The sequence below is a fragment of the Anoplophora glabripennis genome, unplaced genomic scaffold (genome assembly GCF_000390285.2).
Source record: "Anoplophora glabripennis isolate ALB-LARVAE unplaced genomic scaffold, Agla_2.0 scaffold153, whole genome shotgun sequence".
In the NCBI taxonomy this organism is placed as follows: domain Eukaryota; kingdom Metazoa; phylum Arthropoda; class Insecta; order Coleoptera; family Cerambycidae; genus Anoplophora; species Anoplophora glabripennis.
Genome location: NW_019416245.1, coordinates 556,231 through 584,204, shown reverse-complemented (window position 1 = coordinate 584,204; position 27,974 = coordinate 556,231). Strand labels below are relative to the sequence as shown.

The following is a 27,974-nucleotide window of genomic DNA, read 5'->3' as shown; positions in this document are numbered from 1 at the left end:
CTTTACTAACATAGTTTTTCATATTTGTTTCAAAATTTATCAATAGTAGGTGATAAAATGATAAAAGGAGGTAATAAAAATTAATTTGGGCAGGGAATTTACAAACCTGCAGAGTACATTTGAAGAGTAAATAAATTGACATACTCGATGGACAGGAATATTTTTTTAACTGATTAACATTTTATTAAGAATTAAAAACTTTTTTTATTAAGAAAATTCTCAAAATTTATCACCTTATTAGTGTAGTTTACTTTCGACATACCATTACGCATCATCCTGTATAAGTAAGCCCACCGATGATAATCAATACTTTTTTGCATGATCAGGAAATTTGACACCTTTATTGAATTTGTTGAAACATTTGTATATTACGTTTTATTTGAAAATTGATTTTTATTTTCCAGAATCTTCGATATATCCCTCGGGTACAGAGGACGAACGCCACCCACCGTGCCTTTTAAGGCCTAAGTAAAATATCTATTCCTTGGTTTGCCAGAATAGTGGCAGAACTCTTTCGGAATGCATATCCGATAATGCAAGATATTTTTTATAAAATTCCTAATAATTAACTGTCTCGTTTCCTTGATTTGTTATTGTAAACTTCGTGATATATGCGTTTTAGTGTCGGGAATATTTACTATTATAACATTTATTTTAATATTGTATAGTTCTTTCCTTCTGCACACCCTTGCTATTCCAAATATCCTACTTTAATATTTAAATAGACTTCATTAGGAGAATTATTTAAAAACTTGTACATGTGTTCTCTACTAAAGATTCTTGATTTTTTCACTTTATATCCAATATTTTTCCTCTTAAGAAAAGCAATTAACTATAGCATATGTTGAAATATAAGCTTCATAAATATTCAGTCTCGTAGTAACCAAAAAGAAAATTTTTTCATGTGCGATTTGTTTGTTTTACATATTTTTAAAACGTAAACGTTTTTGGTTTTAATTGAATTCGTTCAGTATTTGGCGTGCAAAAAAAGTCATAAATACTGCGGTTAAAGTATCTTACTGGTCTCGGACATATCCTCAACTAATGATGAACGTTTACTGATATTAATGTACAATAAACAGTATATAAACAATATATGCGTTTATCTTTGGCGTTTAAATAAGCATACATCCTTGTTAAATTTCCCTGCGCGGTTTCCCCGCCCGATCGGGGTGAAAATTTAAGTTTACGAGAAAAATATATTAAGGCGAGCCCTACAATCGGTCAGAGCAATGTTCCTATATTTAAACCGAAACCACAGGGAATATTTGATGTGGGCCCGCGCTGCCGCACGGAAAAACCACGTAAGTTATGCATGAAGTTCACATACATGGCCTAAATGAAGTTACATTTACCCTCCGCAGGACCCTGCCGGCCTGCCTGCGCCTTCCATCATAATACGCCTTCCTTTATAACGAATATACGTGTTTTCTTATTATTTGTTGTTCCCCTTTTCTTCCCTGTTTTCGTTTCTTATTACCCCGCCGAAGAAAATTGGATTTCGCCCGGGAACTTTGTTTTGCATTGTTATTAACTTCTAGCATGTATTACATTTAAAAATGGCTCCGGGGAACGCCGGAAATATGCAATATTTAAGCCGCGAGATGGGGCAGAGTCGACATCCACATGAAGTTTTTACTGTGGAATTACTTCGGGTATTTGTCGATTCTCATCGCTAACATTCGAAGAACATCTTGTTTTTCTCTTAAACCTCGTTCTCTCCATATAGGAATGAGATATAACAGCAGCAGGAAAATTCAATCTAATAACGTAATGACAGATAAGTGAAGCTAAATTATGATGTATTTCTTATTTTTTTCCTGTGTTACACGAATTCTCAAACTTTTGCAATTTATCAAGTCTGCTAATGTTTGAATAAAGTAAGGAATAACACCTAAACAAGATACAGGATGGCCAAATGAAAACGAAACACAGCCATTTTCAGGAACTGGGTCAAGATTGTAGAAAAACGATCAGACCCGTCGATTTTAGATTAAAGGGGGACATTCTTTGCTGGTATTTTTGACTCCGCCACTTTCACCTCCAAGCAAGGGTAAGCATCACCACAAAATATTTAAATGGCATTGGGAGTTGAGTAATATTTCTTTTGAAAGCTCTTACAATTCTCTTTACAATAGACTTTAAATTTTATAATTCCGTCCAAAACTTTGAAAAAAATTTACATTCTAAAATTTAAAATATGTTTAGTTGTTTACTTAATACTTAGTTGATTAAATGTTCAAACTGGTGACCGCCTGCTTCCATCCAAAAATAAAGATTTTGTTGGAAACGTTCGCGCACATCCCGAAGCATTTCCGGAGTGATTTGACGGCATTCGTCGACGATTCTTTGACGCAAGTCTTCCAGCGACGCGGGCTGTGCTTTATAGATTTTACTTTTTAGGTATCCCCACAAAAAGAAATCAAGGGGCGATAAGTTCGGTGATCGTGGAGACCACTCAATGCTGCTTCATCTTCCAATCCAATTCCGTAGAAAACATTAGTCCAAATACTGACGGACAATTAACGCATAATGCGGAGGAGCACCGTCCTGTTGAAAAATCTTCATCATACTCTGGAACATTTTGAATAATATCAGTCAAGGCAGGGTCAATAGCGTCTTCCAGTAATTGCAAATGCATTTGACCAGTCAAATTACCAGGTAGAAAAAAAGGACCCACCAGCCGGTCGCCGAAAATTCCAGCCCATACATTTAATTTTTCCGGTTGCTGTGTATACCTCGTGAAAAACTGTTGGATTTGAATCGGACCAATAGCGGCAATTGTGACGATTTACCGTCCCGTTCAAGAAAAAAACTGCATTCATCAGAAAAACAGAACTGTGGATCGTTCCCTACTCGCTCACTCATTATTTCGCAAAATTGCAAACGGCGGTCATAATCATCCTCATGAAGTTCCTGGACTATATGTATTTTGTATGGATGGAATTTATTCCTCTTCGAAATGGTTTATATGCTAGTTCGATTGATGCCAGACACATATGCCAGCTACCTCGTACTTAATGTAGGACCAAGATGGACTTGTCCCAAAACTGCAACTACACTAGCTTCATTAACTATAGGTGTTCCTTGTCTCTTGAATTTTTTTTACTAACTCTAAAACATACTTCCTCCTGACATGTCGATATTGATGTTGTTCTTTAAATAGCTGAGCTGTTCTATAAAGTAAAGCGAAAATAATGATATCTACCCTTTTCGCAATGGAATAAACCATAGGGTTTAATTTTCAAAAACACAATTAAATAATCTACCAACCAACGCTTCCAAATAATACTAGAAAATTATGTGTGTATAGCATACGCCATAAATGATTCTTTGGGCATACCCTTATTGTACATTTTTAAAGTAAATTGTTGTCCATCCTCTTGCGTTACAGCTTCGCTAAATATTTGGCGAGGTGGCGAATTCGAAGAAGAGGAAGCATATTATTTCTGGCTGAGGAACGTTTGTAGAAAATGCGGGTTCGTGCCTCAAATAAAAAAAAAATCGATCGTGAGTGGCCATGGGAAAGCAGTACGAAATTAAAAAGCAAAGTGAACAAAAAGGCCTTAATTATTACCATGATTAGATGGTCGTGGTGTGGGAAATAGTAATTACAAGTACCGCATTAGGCCATCTAGCGTACCATCGGATCCCGAACCGATTGCCATCACAAAAAGCGATTTGGTCGACTTGAGACGGCGCCTCAGCGTACCCTACCCTCACTTATAATCAAAATTACACATAATTATAAAATTTTTCCAACGAAATCTTTCAAATTGGTACTCTGGGCATTTGAAAGGAATCATCCTTTGTACTCGGGTCGTTTAGGTAAAACCGAATATAATAACCTGCTGTTTTTATTGCCCCTTATAATTTTATTAATAACGCCAGAGTATTTCGGCTAATATTCGTTTTATGTTAATTATTGTAATTACCCGATGCAGTTTCGGACAGGTTTCTGCCTCAATTTCGTACTAATAAGTATATAGAGGTAGATACAAGGGTGCTAGATGCATCCATTTTGGATAGCACAGCAGAAGTTTTTCAGAATTATCCTTTCTCATTATACGAATAAGATTAATTCATTCTGGATTCGATTTTTTGAAAATGTATTTTTTATTTAGCCCTGCACAACCGAGTAGGTAAGAAATTAGAAAAAATTAATATAATAAATAAAAATTCACATAATAACAATATTCATTGAATAATATTCACTCAAGTATTTGTTATCTAAACAAGTCTTATATTGATCGCATTGAATAATGTTTGACTTTGTGTTTCCCCAATTCAGAAATGCGTAATATTGCGTAAAATGCATAACAACGATTGGAGTAGTTCTTATTTTGTGTTAACAAAGATGAATGCAATATTTCGCGTTGATAAAACCTTTTATTTATTATACATATATTTTGTACTATTGTTACAACTATGAATAATATATCGATTTATCTACTACTAAATACAAATATCTTTTAATTGATTGATTAATTTTTAACTGTTAACCAACAAAGCCCAGTTATATAATGATCTGTTTTTTGCGAATATGGATGTATATGTATATAAGCCAAAATAAAATTTTGTTCAGCTCATACGTCTAGTGCCATTCTATTTAAATACCGATTATCTCAAGAGATAGAAACTCGATAAAATCAGATCGAAGGTGCATGCAGGTGAATTTCAGTTCAGCTGCCATGGAAAATTTGAAAACTCTTTTATATTTTCGAAATCAGTGTATTTTTCTGATTACCGTGTTGTGTCATGTGATATGCTTTTAATTGTCAGTGTTGCGAGAAACAACTACTCTGAATGCTATATTATATGCCCCTACCGGCATTGAATTATACTCGCAACAGCTAGTATCGTTCGTCAGTTTAACCCACCAGGCACAGACCGGTTTCCAGCTTATTAGTCCTCATCAGTGTGTGATAGGTGAGACAACCGACAAACGATCCAGCTGTTTTTCGTCGTATCGTCACGACAAGGATACATTGTACGCATTTCCTGGAGATAACTGAGATCCATGGCACGATGTCAAAGGCACTGGCGTAGCAGTTTCTTCAGGAAAAAGGCACTCTAACGCTTCTCTTCATTTCTCTGCATATAAAACGTATTAAGTCCTTATAAATTTTGTTGTACAATCTTGATCTAAAATACAGTATTTGCCTTGTTTGATTTGCAAATTTCCGTGACATTGTTAACAAACTTTCGGGACGAATGTTTCACGTCGGTTTAAACTTCTAAACGTTTCGACAGACATAACGCCCTCTTCTTCAATCACTATATTTTACTTTTAAACTGGAAACCGGTTCGAAGATTGCTCAAAAACAATACTTTTGCCCTACATCTTACCCTCAAAATGGTCTAAATTAAAGGCACAGAAAAAAATTTGTTTTCACATACTGTTTTACAGTGAATTTTGACCCGCTGAAGACGATGTAGCCATTAGAAATGCTTCGTCACATCAGGATTTTTCCCTAACCTCAACAAATATCTATCTCAAATTTAGTGGAAATTTCGATTTTTTGATAAAAAAAGTTAAGATTTTAAAATTAAAATAGGTACAGAGTGATTCACTATATTTTGACCCCCCTTTAATTTTTTTTGTTTCAAAAGTTATAAAAAATTTTGAAATACAAAAGTTGAACGATTTTTTATGAAGTTTTCGAAAATGTTAGTAGAAAAAAAAATGAATGAATTGTTAATTTAAATGGAACACCATGTCTGTTTTTACTTATTTGGATAGAACGTTCCCTGTCTAGTATAGTCATACAGGGTTTGTTGGGTCCTTCTCTAACAATAAGCGAGATAATATTAAAAAACGAATAGAAGGTAAATTTATTAAGAAAACAAGACATTTTGTAATTGTTTTAAAATTAAAGGTATTTTAACTAAATCTCACTAATTAGGCCGTGAGAGGCCTATTTACTCATGGTCAATGTTACATGGTAGGCTGTGACAGTGACAGGTAATGTTATGACAACATTGTTATTGTTTGATAGCTTGCATTATTATTTAATTAAAATGGATTACACAGAAGTAGAAAATTGAAATCAAAATATATTACAACTAAATTTAAATCCTTACGTAATTGGAAAAAGGCATAAATGCTTGAAAGTGGTCTAACAATTACAAAATGTCTTATTTTCTTAATAAAAAACCTTCTTTTCGTTGTATTTCTGCACTTTTTTCTCTAAAATGCTTCTTTGTGGAGCTACAGCTATTTTTAACTAATTTTAGACAAAAAAGTGCAAGAATAAAAAGGTTTTATTTTAGTCTGGGTCTGAAAATAAAAAGATCTTTCTCGCAATTTTTTCTTTAAAATGCGTTCTTGTTGAGGCATTTTAATAATGCTCAAAATTGGTTAAAAATGGTTGTAACTCCACAAAGAGACATTTTAGAGAAAAAGGTGCCTGAGTAAAAAGAATATTTTGATCCTATTAACACGTATGTGCACTTTAATTTCAAAATCTTAACTATTTTAAAAATACTGACATGACGGAGTATTTCTTCATCTTCAACAGGGAGATCAAATTCTGTTAATAAAAATTACAATGGTGTTCTGGGTGTAGCGAACTGTATTTACTTATTCATTCATATTTATAGACACCATCCGTAGAATAGAATATTTGTTAAGTAGTTAACAATAATCTAGTTTAATTTTTTATGTGCTACTTCGTCAGGATTACAACGCAGTTCCATATCCACATAAAGCGTTTAGCACTGCTTAACAGTTGGTAATTTCAAACTGTGTTTCAAATGAAATAGATACATGCCATTATATACAGTAATAATGCGATCTCGGAAAACGCTTGCAATGGCAGCACCCACCTCCCCGAGACCAAAAAATGCCTTAAAATTACACTTAGAACTATCATTTCTCAAAACTATGGCATTAGAAATTGGCAGATCTGGATTATAATTTACATCGTATCCACATAAGGTTCTAATAACCGTTTATAATAAATAAAGGAACGACTGCGTAAAAAAGGATAATAGGAGCAAATTATCGATAGTTATCGTTCGATTTTACCTGCTGGCCAAACAGATTTGCAATCTGGGAGATGTTTTACTGTAAACTCGGCTTTAATTCTAGATTATTTGCGTGCATACGATATAATTTTTGGTTTTAATATTCAGATGCCAATATTGTTCGGATAGGAGCTCGTGTTATACGGCAACAGCTTGAATATTTAACCACTAGATCGTTCTTGATTGCATTGCCTCGAGATATCAATTACATAGATCGTTATTCTCTCTAAAAACGGAATATCTAATGTATCCGTACCTCCACGCAGACAAAGGAATCCGAGCCGGTTACCATCCATCTCCGCGCATTACAATAATTAGGATTTATTTACGACAGTATTCTTAATTAGGGCAGAAGCTCGACGCGGCTGAGCGTCATAACGTTGAAAAGTCATCTGTTCTTCAATCCGCTTCTTGCAGAATATGCCATGAAGACAGAAGAAGACTGCGGTCACGTCACGTGCTATCACGTGACCACACGCGAAATGCGTAAAGTTGTCGATAATGTTAAAAACCAGATAAAATACCAATAGTCATTTGCTTTTGGTCACCACATTTGTTATACCTGGCACGCTGACAAATTCTGTTGAAACTATCAGAATTTTTGTCTCAAATACCTGCAAGACAATATGAAACAGCTTATGGTGACTTCAAAAAGTGATACGCTGAAAAGAAAATGTGTGAAAATTTCTTACTGGCTTATTTTGGATAGGAACATGGAAGGCAAAAGTTGTGTGGTTCTGACAGCAGGATTCAAAGGACGTATGTCATTTCGCTTGTATTTTATATTATATTACAGTTTACTAAAAATTGTAGAGTTTTCATTAAATGTGCTAATGAAAATGCGCCATCAGTTAATAGCTGTTAATGTAATAAGAAGCACTTCAAATCATATCGGTATGTCCGAAAGACTATACCACCGTTTCAGGTGGTTTTATTGCGGAGCAGATATTTCCTCTAGCAATATATATGGTTTGGATGTCTACTTCAGTAGCCAGAACATACATTGTAGACTCCATAGAGAATAAAATCCGAGTTTCAAATGGGTTTTCTTCGAAAGTGGTTAAAGTTTCGCTGCTAACATAATAACCTATTTGCAATTTTTGAACAAAGAAATTCATGTTAGTTGTAATAATTATTGTTCTACTGAGGAATTAATCAAGCAATTTATCCAATAAAATTAATAAGTGTGAGGTGTAAGAGAAAGTTTCTTTTGTTCAAGAACAACCCCTTTGTGTCAAAAAGACTTTTAGAACAAAAAATTTATTCTTCGTGCATCTTTGACACTTAGGAAACATAATTGAAATATTGACATCATTTTATGACATTTTTCGAAAAATATAACTGTTTTTCATATGATGGCCATTGTAACTAATTATAATGAAAAAATATATTCAAATGAATATGATAATGAAATAGACAGGTCAATATTATGTGAGTTAATTCCATTAAAATAAAAATAAAAAACCAATCACAACATTCTATATTTAGGTAATATTACTGATTTCGTGAACAACAAATTACTTCACAGATTATTATTGAAAAATACTATTCTTGGTAGGAAATATTTTCAATAAAAATTCAGGTCTGAAAATGTGAAATAAATAATAATAAAATTCACGAAATCGATAACATTACTTAAATAGAGAATTTTGTGAGATTGGACTTTTCTTTTTTATTCCGATAAAAATGTTATTTTTGTGTTGGTCACACTTTTTTGGATTATTTGTATTTCTAAGTTTCAATTCCGGAGAAACTCACACTTCAGTTTTTTAAATAAATATTTGAAATATTAGATTTATCTCCATCCAAAAGTAAATTTGTTCAACGTATCAGTAAATGAATGAATGAACTGGAAAGACAGTTAAAATTGCGGCACTTACGATGCTAACGACAATAATAGCGATAACGCAAAACAAAAAAAATATATCTGCGAAAACATGGTACGCGCGTTTCCGTTGTAAACGTGAGATTTAGTTAATATTTAATTTCACACATTGATAACAAACATAACGAATAAATAAGATAGTTCATAAATGCACCGTTTATTGCATCGCAATGTTAACACAGCTTTAATTATTTTCCTCCTCGATAAAAGGCGCGCACTATCAGGCTTAGCGTGACTGCTCACCTCTTTATTTCCTTAAGTAAGGACCCCCATTCCTCCGAAATTGATAAGATTTACCTTTATACGTACAAATTGAACGTCGCTTTTGTGTTTTTTAAATGTGGAAATTCAACGGCTGTAATAATAATTGTATATAATGTGTAGCCACAGGTTAACAAAGGGCCTTTTCATTCCCCAACAACAGTGGTAACAGTGGTAAATTGGCATCGCCTCCAGTTAATATTCTTTCTTTTGCTTGTTTTGCACGCGACGAATAATGTTTTTTGTGCGACGTTTGTTTCTCTAAACGCCTTCGAAGTGCGAAAGTTGCGATTAACATCGAACGCGTATGTCGTCCACTTAGCGTGCAATTTTTACATTGTTACATTTTCAATTGTAACAAGTTATTACATTGTAAAATATGTTGTTTTTAAATCCAATTTACATTAGATATCTATGAATTGCAAACTAAAAATACCGTTAAAGTAATATTAAGATGAAAATTGTACCTAAAAGTAGAAGCGCAATTTAATAAAAGTTTCTGTTGTTGCAGGGCGTCCTTTTGGCGAACATGTGATGCGCCGCGATGCCCACTCTGTCCGCGGCGCCTGAGCAGAGTCCCGGCGGCCGCACCGACCGGCAGAATAGTCACCCAGACGCCATGAGCCCTGAGCAGGAGGCGAGCCCACCACCTGCAGCGCCGGGCGCATCTCCACCGCCGCCGCCCCCCACGCGCCTACCTTCGCCCGCCATGTCTCACCAGGAAAACACATCCGACGTGGAGCAGTTCTCCGGCAAGATCGTCTATAATCCGGACGGTTCCGCGTACATAATCGAGGACTCGGAGAGCGAAAGCGAAACTGCCGGCCCTAACACCACCGTGCCCGAGATCGTGCCGCCCCTTCAAGCGGTGTACGTTTCGCGGTTACTCCGGCAGCCCGCCCGCCCCACAGAACTGCCGGCGGTCCACAGCTACCGCGTGGTGGCGCTCAGAGACGCTCGGCCCCCGAGGCCCGCTTCCGTGCCAGTGAAACCCATCCTCATGTGCTTCGTCTGCAAGCTGAGCTTCGGCTTCGCACGGTCCTTCGCCAACCACGCACAGTCCGAGCACGGCGTCACCCTCAAGGAGAACGAGCGCGAGGTCTTGGCCGCCGACTGTTCCGCCATTCTGCAGTGCGTGGGCGCCGAGAAGAGGCCCATGGTGTCCCTGCTGGAGCCTCTGGGCACGGCATCGCACGACAACCACAATACAAATCAAATAGTTCCTGTTCACTCTGTACAAAACCGCAACGAGGGACCCTCGCCCATCACCGATACGCCGCCATGTTCCTCATCTCGAAACACACCCGGAAAGTCCCCGTCGCCGCCGTTCGCGGCCCCTCCCGCCTTCATGACCGGAACCACGATAGGCGTCTGTCCGGAACACCTCCAGGGCAGGCCGTCTGGAGTAGAATGCGCTCGCTGCGAGATGATCCTGGCTTCCGGTCGTCTAGGACCCGCAGGGTTGGCCAACGTACACAGTAGAAACTCATGTAAAACGCTTAAATGCCCCAAGTGCAACTGGCATTACAAATACCAAGAAACTCTGGAGATCCACATGAAAGAGAAACACCCAGAAGCTGAAACTAGTTGTATTTATTGTATAGCCGGTCAGCCGCACCCGCGGTTAGCCAGGGGAGAAACCTACACCTGCGGGTACAAACCTTACCGTTGCGAAGTCTGCAACTACTCAACGACAACCAAAGGCAATCTTAGTATACACATGCAGTCAGATAAGCATCTCAATAACATGCAGGAGCTTCAAAATGGGGGAGCTCCCAACGCAGAAGCGCGTCAGGCGTCTCCCAAGGCCCCACCACTACACCACTCCCCAGTCAGCAGCGGGCACAAGCCCAAACCTAGCTTCAGGTGTGACGTTTGCAACTACGAGACAAACGTAGCCCGAAACTTGAGAATCCACATGACCTCGGAGAAGCATACGCACAATATGCTTGTACTCCAACAGAACGTGAAGCATATGCAGACGCTGTCCGCCTTGCATCACCAACAACACCCTCAGCAACACATGGAGAGCCTCTACGGAATGTATCCCGGTCTGGGAGATAAACCAGAAGCGGCCCTTGCCGATATGGCTTACAATCAAGCGCTGCTCATCCAGATGATGACAGGAGGGCAGTTACCAGGCCATGGTGGTCCGGCGGACATGACAGCCCACTCAGATCTGGGCTTGAACCCGGAAACCATGGAACCACCTCCCGAACCAGCGGATCCCGATCCAGAAAAGACTTACCAATGCTGCGTCTGCAACGTGTTCCAGACGGACAACTTAGAAGAACTCGGACGACACCTGGCGCTCGATCGGACGCGGCTGCGAGAGCAGGAGATCCTGGCCGTCGTGGCCGGGCACTACGTCTGCAAGCTTTGCACCTACAAAACCAATCTGAAAGCCAACTTCCAACTCCACTGCAAGACTGATAAGCATCTACAGAGACTGCAACACGTGAACCACGTTAAGGAAGGCGGGCCTCGTAACGAATGGAAACTGAAGTACGCCTCGGCGCCAGGAGGTGTCCAGATCCGCTGCAACGCCTGCGATTACTACACAAACTCGGCGCATAAGTTGCAGTTACACGCCGCGGCGGGTCGTCACGACGCCGGCATCGCTCTCCTCAAGCACCTCATGGAGAGGTGTTCCATCCTCAACCCGAACCAGCCTAGGGTTTTTCATTGTTCGTTGTGCGGCTTTTCCGCCACTAATAGATTACCTCTTCTCCAACACGTGCGGTCTCTCAAGCATCTTCACATGGAGCAGCTGCACCAGCTCCAGAGGCGCGCGGAAGGTAAAGACACCTCCCCGGAAATCGGAGATGTCTTCCATGTTGTACCTGGACCCATGGATCAGCAGCAACAGCAGCAAACACCAGGTATGTTTTCTTTTTTGTTTATTTTTATGGAACTAGAAGTATCATGTGTAAATTACCGTTAATTGAGCATTTAAGGACTCAAATATACTTATGTAACAGTTGGTTTTACATTGAAAACTTTTTCATTTTAATTTGGAAAGTATAATTACTGTCCTCAGTCTATAAGTTCAATTAACTCATAACCATACATCATTCGTTTAATTAAAACAATATCTACCCAACTAAAAAATTGTTAGTAGGTAGAAAAATATAGTTTAATATCTGCAATAAATTATACACCCTCACAAAATTCCTTCCATTGACATTAAGTCATCGTGTAGTCCTTATTTTTTTATTTACACTAGCTTTTCCTCTATGGAAATATTCCTAATTAAGTTACTTAATATTGGATTTATTTCCTTTCATATTAAAAATTGTTCATATTATTTAAAAAAAAAATAGTTTGCTTGTCATAATTCACTCGATATTTCATTTGAACTCTGATATAATTAGATTCAAGGTTAAGAACAGTGGAAAAGGTAGTACTCTGCTTACTTTAAAATAAACAGAAACGTGGAATTTACTATCATTCTGAAAATATCTATGAGATTCGGAAATGTCTCATCATGATGCTGTTTTACTTTGTGAAAACGGTATGGTGTTTGTAGTAAGTGAAAAATTTATTATTGTTTCAGACAACAAAGTTCAATGTTTAGGAACTAATATTGTGACAAAGATCTTTTACATTTTCAGTTGAGCATAGTCCTTAATTTAAAAATTATTTTAATTTGAGTTTGGACTATACTTATAGTGTAATAAAAATGCTTAAGAAACTTGGCACAAACGTATGCCAAAACGCTTTTTGGTCGGGATCAAAGTTAAATTAAAAAATAAAAAAAGTTTATACAAATTCGCAAAGAAAAAAACAGTTGTGTAAATATTTTATTTATTTAATTAATAAGGTGATAATTTAAAATGCCAAATTTTTGCAATTAAACATATTTTTTTGTTAATTCGTAATATAGAATCCACCATTACAATTTGGTTATTTTAATTATATTTTGTATAATGACTTTTTCATTCGAATACCGTCAGTTTGGCGCAGAAAATAAAATATAATTTACCGATTTTACTTAGGTATAAATATTTTATATCTTTATCATGAATTAAACTATATTGTAGACAAATCAGGAGACAAATACTCTTTAAGGTAATAGAATTAGAAAGATTAATACACGAATAAAATAAATCTTTTAAACTGTTAGTTGTAAAATACAATACGAGTGTGGCAATAAATATTTAGGGCTGATTAATTTGGGGAAATGCAAAGTTGGGATTTGCTTACAGTAAATATAAAATGCAGTCGATTTAATTAAAATGTTGATTTTGGATTTATCTTAAAAAATTACGGTGTTGTAATAAAAAAATATTTAAATAAACAACATTAGTTAGGTATACAACAAAATATTAGAAAATTGCTGATTTTAAAATTTAATATACCTATATACAGGATGTCTCATAATTAGTGTCCAATAATTTACCACCTGATTTTATTGCTAAAAATAAGAATATTTCTTCATATAAATATGGCTCGAGAAATGGAGCTACGCCCCCCTAAATGGTGCCTCAAAAAATTATTTATTTTTTAAATGGATCTAATTACATACATTAATAAAGTTCAAAAAAATTTTCTTGAATAGGGTACATGTACCATTATGAATTTTGATATATTATCATACCATTATACATTGTTATAAACAACGTGAAAAGTTCTTAGAAAAGTTGGTTATGGGCGTCCTAAACAGGGAGGCTCGAGTAAAATTTGCCCCAAATTTGTTGCTATTTTCAAATTTAAATAGCAAAATTTGATAGATCTGAGTTTTTTTTATTAAAAATGGTGATGTTGTTTTATATCGAAAAAGTATTCCGTTTTCGAGAAAAATCGGTTTAAATATGTTATAACACTTTCCAAAGTATGCTTTTCTAAGCATTCAAATCCGTATTTCTTGGAAATGGAGCATTTTATCGAAAGAGGAAATGAAGGTATGAAGGTCTATCATATGCTGGTATCTGAACTAGAAAATTTCGACAAGCAAAAAAATTGGGGAAAATTTTTGCCGGCGACCCCCTCAATTGAGACGCCCCTGATCAAAATTTTTGAAAATTTTTATGATGATCGATCGACTTTTAATGAGCGTTCATGGTATCAAAATTTAATTTTTTAAGGACCCATTTAGGGGCGGGGGGCTAGCTCCTTAGGGAGCATTTCACGACCCATGTTTATATGAAAAAATATTCTTATTTTTGGCAATAGAATCAGGTGGTAAATTATTGGACACTAATTATGAGACACCCTGTATAATTTTTAGGTATTTGACAATTACAAATTTATATGTAGGTACCTACATATTTTTTCTTCTTTCAGACATACAGGGTGTTTCAGAAGAAAGTGTATTAAACTATAAGGGAATAGTTTTCAGGTAAAAATAATAACGCATCATTTTCGAAAAATGGGCAATGAAATTTTTCCAAAAATCATTTTCTGATAAAAAGAACTTAGTTTATTTAAGAAAAAGTATTTTGTTACGTTTATAATATGATGGCGAACACTTCGAAAACCAACGCAACAAATCGTCAAATCGTAATTTGTTTCTAATTTATATTTGTTTATTATTTTTTTATATCAACTTCATTTAGATTTAATTTTTTATGAAGTAACCTATTAATTAAAATTCTTTTGAAAACTGTGATTGCTGTCGTAAAGGGAAGAGAACGTTTTATCAATATCATGCAATTTACTTCAAAATCCAAGAAAATGAGGTAATTTGATAAAAGTCACTATTTCTTAAATATCTAAAAAATACTAAATTGTAGTCTATTCTATCTATTCTATTTTTTTCCTATAAAATAGTAAGGACCTTTTCTCAAAAATCGTATATATCGAAGTTTATGTAATCCTTTCTACGAAAGGATTGCCTCTTAGAGTTTGTGCACACCGTATGTAAGCTTTTCCAATACGTAATTACAGCAATTAAAGTATGAAATTAATACTTAATTATTATTAAGTAATGAGTTATAATTGTAGACCCGAAATACTCGATATAAAATATATCTATTACAGGCATGTGACTGTTCTCAAAAGGACTATCAAGAACCGCGTTCATAAAGTAATATTTACTAACGTACTTTATTTTACGATGATACTTCTAGTCCATTTTATTTAAACGACCAATAAAATAGCGTGTTAGGTATTAACGGTACCTACAACTTTAAACTACATGCTACAATATATTGTACAAAAAAGAAATTCGACTGTAAATAAAAAGCGTTATGAACCGCTTCACCGCACTATTATAAAAATTATTATTAACCTTAAATATCGATCCAAGACACTGCAAGTGTGTAATTTTTTTCACATAATTAGGTGTCGTTCGACAGCAGGTTGGAATCCGCCCGAGCGTCACCTTTTGTTCCTCCAAACAATGCTTGAAATTTGTACTTTTAAACCATCGTGATAATACGTTTTTTGTGTTGACGGGGTGTATGTTGGTAATTATTGTGTTACGGTTCGTGATATAGTCTGACACCCCTGGCGTAGCTGCAAGTGCCCCAACATATGCCCGATATATAAGTAATTGCGGGGATTTTATTAAAAATTTTTAACCCATGTAATTAGGAATATTTTTATCGTACGTAAGCCTGCCGAAGGGGCGTGTCCCGCAGCCTCAGGCCCACGTACACAATAGCGGCGGCTAAACAATTGTTCTTATTGTCGCAGGGGCCCGGTGTTTTAAGCTCCACAAAGATACCGTTAATCCCTGTCATTACTGTAACAATACCCACCCGAATTTTACCTCTATAATGTTCTTTTATTCTCCTATAGAGCGCAGAGATAGCATCAACTCCGAACTGAGCCAGATCGAGGCGAGCAGAGATCACGTCAAATCGGAACCGCGCGAGGAAGGCGAAGACGCCAACAACAGCGAAAGCGGCTCCCCGCAACACATGTGCCCCTTCTGCGAATACAGCAGCGACTCCGAGATGCGTATACAGGCCCACATACTCGCCCAGCACGGCACAAATAACACCCCCATGTCCGAACCCATGTTACACTGTCCGTTGTGTCAGGACGCCTTCAAAGACCGCGGCAATTTAGAGCGCCACGTCATGCAGATTCATTCGGTCAACAGCGAGGGCTTGCAGAGATTGCTGATGCTCGTAGATCAGAGCCACTGGCTCAACCAAACGTCTCGAACACCAACACCGAACAATTCCCTAAGCCAAACGCAAACGACACCTAATCAGATCGTTTCTCCGACTTCAGTGTCTTCCAAAGAATCTAATAAACATGAGAAGAGCGACGTTAGCCACACGGACGTCGAACCAGACTTGCTGTCGCCGACCAGCGACGACAATATCGAGTCCGAGTCAGAACGCTGCGGAACGTGCTTCAAGACATTTCGGAACATCGACGAGTTATGCTACCACCAAAACGAGACCGGACACCTGGAGATCAAACAAACCCCCAGCGGACCCGGTTACTTGTGCTGGAAGAAAGGATGCAACCAGTTTTTTCCAACAGCGCATACTCTACAAATGCATTTCAAGGAAGTACACGCCAAAAATTCGATCGCGAACATGTCGGTGTCGGAGAAGCACGTCTACAAGTACCGATGCAACCAGTGCTCTCTAGCTTTTAAAACACTAGAAAAATTACAGCTGCACTCGCAGTACCACATGATCAGGGATGCTACTAAATGCGTACTGTGCGGACGCAGCTTTAGGTCGCTCGTCGCGCTGCATAAACACGTCGAAAGTGTGCATTCAGAGTTGACGGACGAAGAACTGAACGCTTATAAGCAAAGTTTGATGAATAACCCTTTGTTACTGGCCGGATTGCAAGGGCAAGTGCTGGACAGCTCCACGAATGACATTCTCAAGAAGGAATCGATGCGCAACGACGACAACGAGTCTGGCGAGTGCGAAGACAACAAAGAGCTGAACACCAGTCAGTCACTGGACGATAGCAATCAGAACGATGGCGAAAACTCGGACGACAGCATCATTTATAAGGACCAGCAATTCCTGGAAGATTACCTGAACAGCCAGGCCATCGCGGAGGACAGCTACAACGACCCTAATCGAAAATACAAATGCCACCGGTGTAAAGTAGCCTTCACAAGACAAAGCTATTTAACAGCCCACAACAAAACCCTTTTACACCGAAAAGGCGAGAAACTGAGCTACCCCATGGAGAAATACCTCGATCCTAATAGGCCGTATAAGTGTGACGTATGCAAGGAGAGTTTCACACAAAAAAATATATTACTAGTTCATTATAATTCGGTGAGCCACCTGCACAAGCTGAAGAGAGCCATGCAAGAGCAGCAGAACAACAACAACAACCCTCCCGTATCGCCGTTAACAGGCACGACGCAACCGCAGAATTTGACGTTGACTCCTAAAAGCACGTCGTCCGAAGAAGACGACAAGAAGCGCTACCGCTGCAACATCTGCAAAGTGGCGTACACGCAAGGCAGCACGCTCGACATCCACATGAGGAGCGTCCTACACCAGACGAGAGCGAGTAAACTGCAGGATTTGGCGATGGCCGGCCAGATTGATCTGTCCAAGCCGCTAATCGAACAACCCGAAGCCATGCAGTCTCCCAAGCAAACCAGCCCAGCGCCAGGTAGTGGGGACAAACAACCCTCTCCCACCCCTCCGTCACCTGGACTCTCAGGTAGTCAAGGGATGATGAGCTGCCCTAAGTGCGGGGCGCTGTTTAGTTCTCAAGACCAGTTGAGTGCTCATCAGCAGCTGTACTGCATGTTCGCCACGCCGATGGCAATCTTCCAGGCGGCCCCCGAGCCCGGCCAGGCCAAAAGTCCGCCTCCAGACACACAAGAAGGAAACGTTAAACTAAATATACCCAAGAAGACCGGGTCGCACATGTACAAACACCTCCTGGAGAGTTTCGGGTTCGACCTAGTGATGCAGTACAATGAGAGCCACCAGAGGCGGCAGAGACAGCAACAGCGCGAGGCCGAAGAGAAGGCCGCCAGCGAGGCCCAGACGCCGCCGCCGCCACTGACACCCGCCACGGAAGAGCCCGCTTGCGAAACTACGACAACAGCCGACGTAGCGGAGGCCCGAGCCGAGGAGGACGCAGAGACCAGCCTACCCGAAGTAAGTAAATCCACGTGCCAACATTGCAATAAAGAGTTCTCTAGTGTGTGGGTGTTAAAGTCTCACTGTGAGGAAGTTCATAAAGATTTAGTGCCGCTCGAATTCTTAGAAAAGTATGCTCAACAGTTCAAAAACGAGTACGAAAAGAAAACGGTGGTCGTGACAGCGGCGACGTCCTCCACGCTTAACACCATGCCGCGAGTGTCGACTCCCGGAGGGACCACCCCTACCACTACCGCCGCCTCCACCAGCAGTTCAGGTGACGTCGCCACTCCCGATAAAGAGGATGAATCTAAAGAGTCCCTACATGCTAAGCTAAATCTGCAGACGCCTCCAGAAGCCACCTCCACGGCGCCGTCGACGCCGACGTCGTCGACGACTCCAGCGAGCAGTACGGATTCTTTGCCTGCAAATATCCAGGCGATGATCGCACAGAGTATGGCCCAGAACCCCATGGCGCTGGCCCAACAAATGTCGGAAATGCAAGCGGCGTTGAACGTCATGCAACTGCAGCAGCTGAATTTTAACCCGATGATGCAGATGATGGGTATGGGACTACCGCTGGGTTTGAACGCGTTGGCGGCGATGAATCTGCAACCGCCTCTAGTTCCCCTAATGATGCCGCCCCCGCCGTACGATCCAATTTCCCAGTTCGGGCCCCAAGACCAACAGGCCATGCTGGTGAAACAACAACAGGCCATGCTGCAGCAACAAGCGGTAAGTTTAATGTTGAAAACTATTTCGTCACGGTTTATTGAATGTTATTAACATTTTTCGGAATAATCCCGACGTTGATTAGAGCCTGTGAAATCTAAATATTTCCCTAATAACTGTCCATTATTTTAAACTTTTTATTCACTATTATCTTCAGATAAAACAAATCTGAAATTAAAATAAATCTCCCGTATTATCTAAATGTTCCAACATTCATAAACGTCTAATATTTTATAAAGTTTGTATACAAATATTTAGTTTTTAGGTGTGATTATTATCGTGTTTCGAAAAAATTCAAATACCTCTAATCCGTTAAATGCTAGTATTAATGAAACAAAACAAATAATCGATTTAATTTGAATACAGAATATACATTTTAACGTTCAAACTTAAATAAATGTCGCCGCCTTATCTTATTTATACAAAAAATATTTTTTACAAGAGTTTTTTTTAAACTGATCAGTTTATTTAAGGACTAATTTATTGCCACATATTTAAAACGTCGACAGGAATTTAACATTAGCATTTCTGCAGCAAGTTATTGTGTCATGTCTAACATTTACAGAAAAAGTTAAAATTAGATGGTTTCTGAAAGAGGCACTACAATTTATATTTATATGAGAAACCCAGTGATTTATGTATACGATGGTTTTTGCATTTTTAACCACTAATTAATATTGACGTATGCCTTGGATTTTTTCGGTGTAAATGTTAAATTCGTGATTTTATTATTACGCTTATATAAGTGCAAACAACTTTGTCATACCTTAGTAATTTATTAAGTATTTTCTTTTTTATGGAAACCAAACCGTTAATATGTAAATACAGAAATAATAACGTTTATGTATTGTAGAAAGTACAGATAGTGTGGAGTAACAGCTAATAAAAAAATACATTCATAAAACTGTGGAGAAATTTCTACGTACTGAAAATAATTGTCACTTCTAGGAAATCGGTTCATTGAGGGATAAACTTTATTAGGGATGTTTATTAGGTGTTCTGCAGTGTGGAATATGCATCTTTACACGTCATTCCTCATTGGCTATTTATTTTAATGACCAAATCTTTATATCATTTTTTAAAAATAATCCCTTGATGGTATATCTTTTTATTTAATTTATATACACATAAACCGTAGATATTTATTTACAAACAAGATGTTCGAGAAACAGAGAAGAATATAACTTATTTTAAATTATAATGATAAATATTGTTTTCAAATAGAGGATTTCGAGCTCATAGGACTTAATTAAATCAACGCAGAGATTAGCATCAGCTAGGTTAATCACACAAATGTAAAAGTTTCGAATTGATACAATCATTCTCGTTTTATGGGTACTAAATCTTTCTACCAGATGTACATGTAGGTTGATATGTCCACCTTTACCGTAATTCTCCAAATAACCTCAATGTTACTAATTGGAAATGTAATGTCATTATTTGGCTTTGTTCTTTATTTTTTATATAAGAATATATTTGTATTTAAAGAAAAACGTATGTATTCCACATTTGCTGCAAAGTAAAGTTTTAAATATGGTTTTTAGCGCAGTGTTTTTAGATCTCAAAATTACCGGCCTTATGTTAATTATTGTTAAGTGTTATAATAAATTGAAACTACTTAACACGTATATGCACAGTGGGAGTATTAAATATTCTTCGGAAGTGTGAATTTAATTTATTGTCAAAGTCTTTTATATTCCTGTCTTGGGTAATTTAAAAAATAGCTGTTATATTTAATTTATCAGTTTAGCAGAATCGAATCATATTTATTTTTGTTAAAAAGATGGCATTTTGAAACTGTTTCAAAACTAATTTCAATTTAAAAAATAGTGAAAAGCGATACAAGTAGGCTTATCGTAGTTTGTCTAATTAGCTAAAATATATATTATCTATGTACTTGTGTTGAGTGAAAGCAGCTGCTCACATAATTATACAGGAGAAATTTAAAGTTTATTTAATCAATATTAGTCAAAGAAAGAAGATGATGCTAATTTGTGATTATGTTAAGAAAAAATTAAGTGAAAAATTTGTTTCCGTTACTTTTAAATAACCTTTTCAAAATTACATACAAATATTACAGGTTCTTTGATGCGACTAATTCAAATTGTAATATTTTGGTGGGTGGAATCCGCTGTTGTACCATTGTTTATGGGAAGCCATGTATTTGTAACAAAAAATTCCTATAAATTTTCTCTGAAAAACAAGTAGTTTAATAATTACCATCAATTTATTCGACAACATTACTTACAATAGAAATTACACGAGAACGACTGATTCTATAAATAAATTGAAGAAACATTTTTTTAATTCGAAGAAGAATCAATATAGGTACTAGTGAAATTTCCAAATTGTCAACGGGGTCGAAATTCTGGGGTTGTTAGTACCAGCGCATTTCAATATTTCCGATAATGTTTTGGTAAAATAAATAAATGTAATATTTTTCAAATACAGGGTGTTTCTAAATAAGTGCGAAATATTTTAGGGGTGGTTGCCGAAGTTATTTTGTGAAAAAAAGTTAGTATAAACGTAGGTCGAAATATGCTTCGTTTCCGAGATACAGAGGGTTTAAATTTTAATATTTTATTAATTTTTGTTAATTATTTCAGTTTTTTTAAGATATTGACTCGGAATTTGATAGTTGTATTTTATTTAGAAATATTGACAGCAACCTACTAGATAATGTGCCAATAGAAATTAAAAATACACAACTTGCAATAAAATATGTTTTATTTTTTCCTAAAAAACGGTGCTTCATACGAAAAAAATTGAAGACACCAATTTCATTCAGAATTAATGGTGAATTTCTAAAAAAAAATATCAAAACGGGAAAAAGTCAGTGGCGTATCATTTTTTTATTAGAAAAGTTTGTGGCATTATCTCACGAACGCCACTGGTGCAAGTAGAAATATTCGGATCACCCCAAAAAATGCACATTTATCCCTCTGAAGCGTTTTTCAAATTTCGAGTCAATATCTTTAAAACTGAAATAATTAATAAAAATAAATTAAAATATAAATATTCTATCTCGGAAACTTATGAACTTTTTCACAAAATAACCACCCCCTAAAATATTTCGAACTTATTTACAAACACCCTGTATATCTCGAAGGAAAGAAAATTCACGTGTACTTTGAAGGTTCAAGATACAAGGAATCACCTCTTGAAATATTTTTACGTACCTATGCTTTACAAGGTATATGTTATATTCGACTTTATGTTTTAACACTTCACTTAAAAAAATAGTTCATGTATTTTTGTACAAAGCAGCATAATTTTCTTGTTATTGACTACACAAAGATAAATATGTTATCACATAAGTAGACCAAAAATTAGTAAATTCTGAGTTTATTTGAAAAATATGTATATCATAAAATCACAATAAATATATAAATATTTTGTAGTATCAAGTTATCTGATCGCTATTCTTACAAATGGGGACGTAATTTTAAAATTTTTGTGATTTCTAATTATCATTAATTTTATAATATTCACTAATTCACATATGAATAAAAAAAAAGTAGTAAAATAGAACAAATTAGGAAAATATAAAGTAAATACCGAAAAATAATCAATGGAATTAAATAAAAACAATAAAATCAAACTAGAATATTTTGATAAAATCTCTTAGAAGTTAATTCACAAAAATTGTGAATAGGATCTATTTGCAACTGTATCTAGGTACTAACACTTGATAATGTTCTATTAAGGCTATTTTTGTCAATTTAAGTAAAATTTCCTGTAGTTGCCTTATAAAATAGTCCTTTGTATTTCTGACTCACCTTTTAAGAATTTTTTAGGGTATCTTTTCAAAGTTTGCACTTATATAGTTTACACGAAACATCAATTAGCGTTATATGGCAAATAATATGTGAAAGTCCATGCTGAAAGTTTGTTTTACTAATGATCCCATTATTTCGCGACATGTATATGGTGAAATTCGTGCTAAAAAATTCGAAGAACCACACCGTTACAACATGGACAAACCATATCCCCACGAAGGCCTGAATTATAGTTATTAATTGTTAAATATTTTTAATATGCAGTACTTGACGGCGACAAGAAAACAAATTGCATCTTAAAGTGTGACATGTGCTAATTAAAAACTCTCGCGGTGCAAATATAAGTATAAATTGTCGTGCCATTTATCAGTTATGCATTCAGCATATATTCGGGTATGGTTTAGCCGTTAATTAAAATAATAAATCGAAAAATAATTACGCATTCCAAAGTCCGAGGATTATTTGTCCCAACCGATCCGGCTCTGTTGATTATTTTAATTGCCCTTTGTAAGATGTAGCCTTGTATTGTGATAATTATCGTAATTGATTTATAGCCAATTTGTTACAATTTATTAAGGCTACATGTATCCCCGGACCCGGCATATAAATCTGTATAATATGGTGCAGTAATGTCATTCTGTTAAACGCGTACTCTTTGTTTCTGTGCAGGCTGTCAACGCTGCTGCTAACCAAAAACGCGCCAGAACTAGGATCACCGACGACCAACTGAAAATTTTGCGCGCCCATTTCGATATCAACAACTCGCCATCCGAAGAGCAGATCCACGAGATGGCGTCTCAAAGCGGCCTACCACCCAAAGTCATAAAGCACTGGTTCAGAAACACTTTGTTCAAGGAAAGGCAGCGCAACAAGGACAGCCCTTACAACTTCAACAATCCACCGTCCACGACGCTGAATCTGGAGGAATACGAGAAAACGGGAGAAGCGAAAGTGATGCAATTGAACAGTTCAGGCAGCAGCGCAGAGGATAACAAACCCAAAGACTCGCCGATACCTAGTCAACAAGAGATTAAGACCGAACTGAAGGAAGAACCTTCAGAAGACACTACAAAATTTAGCGAGGATAAAATCCATGAACCAATCGATGAAAAATCTAACATATTTAACTTACCGCTAAATCTACAACCGCCACAGAGTCCCGCGACGTCCGTCGCCAGCTCTGATAACCAGAACGTGTCACAACCCAGTACACCCAACAATCTCACGCTTACCTCAATTATCGCTTCACAGTTGGGCGATACTCTAACAACTAGTACCCCAACCATGAATATAACAAGTATGTCGTCACACCACGGATTAGCAAGTCCCATGCTCCCCCCACCCAAACTAAACCAACTAAACCAACAAAATTTTCCCAACCCTAACAACCTGCAAGGCATGCTTCCGTTGACCCCAAACCGATGCTTGAGCCCTAGTAGAGAGTACAGTAATCCAGGCAGTCAAGGCTCTGGGGGATCAACAGGAAAGAGAGCGAATAGAACTAGATTCACAGACTACCAGATAAAAGTTCTACAAGAATTCTTCGAAAACAACGCTTATCCAAAAGATGACGACTTGGAGTATCTGTCGAAACTATTAAATTTAAGTCCTAGGGTTATAGTCGTCTGGTTTCAGAATGCCAGACAAAAAGCCCGCAAAGTATACGAAAATCAACCAGCTGCTGAACCCGCCCCTGGCATACCCGACGAGACAGGCGCGAACCGGTTCCAAAGGACTCCAGGTCTAAATTACCAGTGCAAGAAATGTCTTCTAGTTTTCCAACGTTACTATGAACTAATTCGGCATCAAAAGACCCATTGCTTCAAAGAGGAAGATGCTAAAAGATCTGCTCAGGCTCAAGCTGCAGCTGCACAAATCGCAGCGGTTTTAAGTTCGGAAGATTCGAATTCGAGCACAACTGTCGAACAATCCCAGCAACCCCAACATCAAATGCAACAGCAGTCAACAATGCAACAGAACAGTCAGTCAAATCCCGCCCATAGTCCCAGTCAACCTAATCCTCCTACCACACCCACCCCAAACCAAATGAATTACCCCGCTTCCTCCCCTTCTCCGTCAGATTCTAAAGAAAGTACATTTCAATGCGATAAATGCAATTTGGTTTTTCCTCGATTCGAGCTTTGGAGAGAGCATCAACTTGTTCATCTAATGAATCCTAATCTTTTTCCAACTTATCCTCCGGATTCCCCTTTTGGAATATTACAACAACATGCGCAGCTCCAGCAACTAAATTCTAATTTGGGGGACATGTCCAAACAGCAAAATAATGCCATACCTCAAAACCTCACCCAGAACATTCAACATCCTCTTATAAATATGTTGAATAATGTGACTGGTCAGAAAAGGAAGATAGATGAATTTGATGCAGAAAGCGACACATCTGACCAACCCAAAGACAAAAGATTAAGAACTACTATTTTACCGGAACAGTTGGATTACTTGTACCAAAAGTACCAAATCGAAAGCAATCCTTCCAGAAAAATGTTGGAAAACATTGCCAGAGAGGTTGGATTGAAGAAGAGAGTAGTTCAAGTCTGGTTTCAGAATACCCGTGCCAGAGAAAGAAAAGGTCAGTTTCGGGCGCATGCCCAAGTAATTAACAAGCGGTGTCCTTTTTGCCCTGCATTGTTTAAAGTGAAGTCAGCTCTAGAATCTCATTTAACTACCAAACACGCTGACCAGTGCGCTAGAGGTGAAATCAATATAGACGCTTTACCCGACGAAGAAATTAGTCTCGAATCAGCACCTAGTTTGAGTTCTGGCAGCGACAACAAATTTCAGCAACAGAACCCAAACATGATGCCACCACTTTTTCCTTCTCTTCACCCTGAAATGGAAAGTTCCATCAAGAAATACTACGAGGAGAGTATGAAGAGGTATATCAGTGAATTACAAGCACACGCTTCGTCCTCCAACGGAGACAAGAGCGAAATCAAGACTGAAAAAGGTGAAAGTGGTGAAATTCCTTTAGATCTCTCCAAACCAGTGGACCTATCAAGACCTATGAAAGTATCTATGGATCACGAGCGCAACATTTGCGATCCCGGTCCTCTAACCGATCTCAGTGAACGATCTCTTTGCGACGAAAGAAGCGATTCGATGTCCGAAACGACGGAGTTTTACGACGACGAAAGCAACCCTACGTCGCCAGCTAGCAGTACCCAAAGTAACACTCAAAGACAGATGAACAGCGGCACTTCGGTGGGAGGCACGAAGCGATTTCGTACGCAGATGTCCTCAGTCCAAGTGAAAGTAATGAAAACTCTTTTTCACGACTATAAGACCCCAACAATGGCGGAGTGCGAGAGTTTGGGTAGAGAAATTGGATTACCCAAGCGAGTGGTGCAGGTGTGGTTTCAAAACGCCAGAGCGAAAGAAAAGAAATCCAAAATGGCTTTGCAGAAGGCCCTCGGTCAAACCGACTCCGATAATCCCCCGTTGCCCGACGACTGCAAGTACTGCAACTTTAAATACTCCCACAAGTACTCTATCCAAGATCACATCTTCACTAAAACCCACATCGCGAATGTAAGGATGTATCTGGAGAGTCAGCACAAAGAACAGGGCCAAGAAGGGGAGTTCACGGTACCACCCCTACCCGGAGCTTCTGGAGGTGTTTCTGCTGATTCCACCACGAATCCCTCCCAGAATCTAAACAACAACAACCCCCTACAACTCCTGCAGATGGCTGGGATGCAGATGGGTGGGGCCCCTTCCAAGGGGGAACAGGAGGAGAGTCCAGAGTCGCTGTTCCAGCAGTTATACGCCCTGGGTAACAACGCCAACTTCGGAGTCCAGAACCAATATGTCCATCATGCCATGTTCGGCGCAAATGGTGAGTAAAGTTTTGCTAGTCTTGCTTAGAGTAGTTTTTTGTCGATTGAAGAGTTTAATCTTGCATTGCAAACCTGTGTTTTAAAATTCGTTGCCAATTTTTAGCATAAACTAAGAAGATATCAGAGATTTACGATTTCAGCTTTCCGAAACGAAAAATTGTAACAAAATGTTTAACATTCCCAGTTACAGGAAATCATAAAGAACATATATTAAAGTATAATTTTATGTGATATGCACCTCAAACGCTTAAATATAGGGACGTCGGGTTTAAGGAATCCATATTTTGAACTCTATTGTACAGGGAGTAATCAAAATACTAGACCAAACTTTAACGTCGAATTCAATAACAGTATTTTAATAAAAAAAACATAAACATCTTGTTTTCGATATACAGGGTGTTAAAAATTAATTAAAACGTGGCTTATTCAAGCTTGCAAGAAAAGATTGAGGATGGTCGTATAAATAATTCTTATAAATTTAATTCGTAGATAATGTGGTAACATTATTCTTAACTAATTTGAACTTTTAAGTCTATTTTATCATCTTGAAAACGGTGTTTTTCAGCAACTTATGGCCAGAATACATTTTTGGAAAATTTTCAGTATTCTGTTGCAGTATTGAGTCAAATTTAAAGTAGCTTAGAATACAAAAAAACTATTGAAAGTTTACAACGTTAAAACTACACCATTTTTTTTCATTTTTTTCTCAAATTTAACACCCTCTATCTCGAAAAAGAACACGTGTTTATAGGAACGTTGTTGTTTGTGGCATATAATCTGAAATTAAAGTTCAATACAGAAACAAAAAAAGGTACATACAATTTCAGAGATGTAGCTTTTTTACAAATATGTATGTACAGTTTCAAAATTTAAAATCATTTACAAAATATAAAAAAATACAATTTCTTATTCCAATTTCAATTCGTACTAAATATCAAATTTGTAGAAAAACAGTCACTGGAAGAAAAGATATTAAGGGGTCAACGTATCCATATAATTTTGTTTATAAAAAACTTTTTATCTTTCGTTTTCTAAAAAAAAAAATATTCCTTTTTTAAAAATTCTACCAACACATACATAGTGTCCTCTATTAAGAAATAGTTACAAATTTCATTTTTATTGATTTTATTAATTGAGAAACGCATAAATAGTTCTTTCTTTTCCCAACATGGATTATATACTGGGTGTCTCCGTATTGTCTTAATCGTTGGTATTAATGTAAGAAATTTTAAAAGCAGATATTTGACATTTTAGGAACCGAATATGCTTGGTTAGAAATAATCTGTAACGAAGTTTTATTTATGAAACATTAAGTAAGTGTTTACACGAAAAAAAATATTTTCTTTATAAGTAAAGTGCCTTTTTCGTATAGGATATCCACAAACTTAATTTCATTAAA

General features: G+C 37.3%; 1 protein-coding gene across 2 annotated transcripts in view; it reads left to right on the top strand.

The window, feature by feature from the left end:
• The window catches only part of LOC108909803 (zinc finger homeobox protein 4), a 158,930-nt gene that overhangs the window by 42,822 nt on the left and 88,134 nt on the right, over positions 1–27,974 (top strand). For both annotated transcript variants that reach the window (XM_018714234.1, XM_018714235.1), the window contains exons 3-5: positions 9,687–12,057; positions 15,920–18,942; positions 23,388–26,574. In XM_018714234.1, coding sequence (XP_018569750.1) covers positions 9,720–12,057; positions 15,920–18,942; positions 23,388–26,574 — 8,548 coding nt within the window. In that variant the 5' untranslated portion in view covers positions 9,687–9,719. The remainder of the gene's footprint in view (positions 1–9,686; positions 12,058–15,919; positions 18,943–23,387; positions 26,575–27,974) is intronic.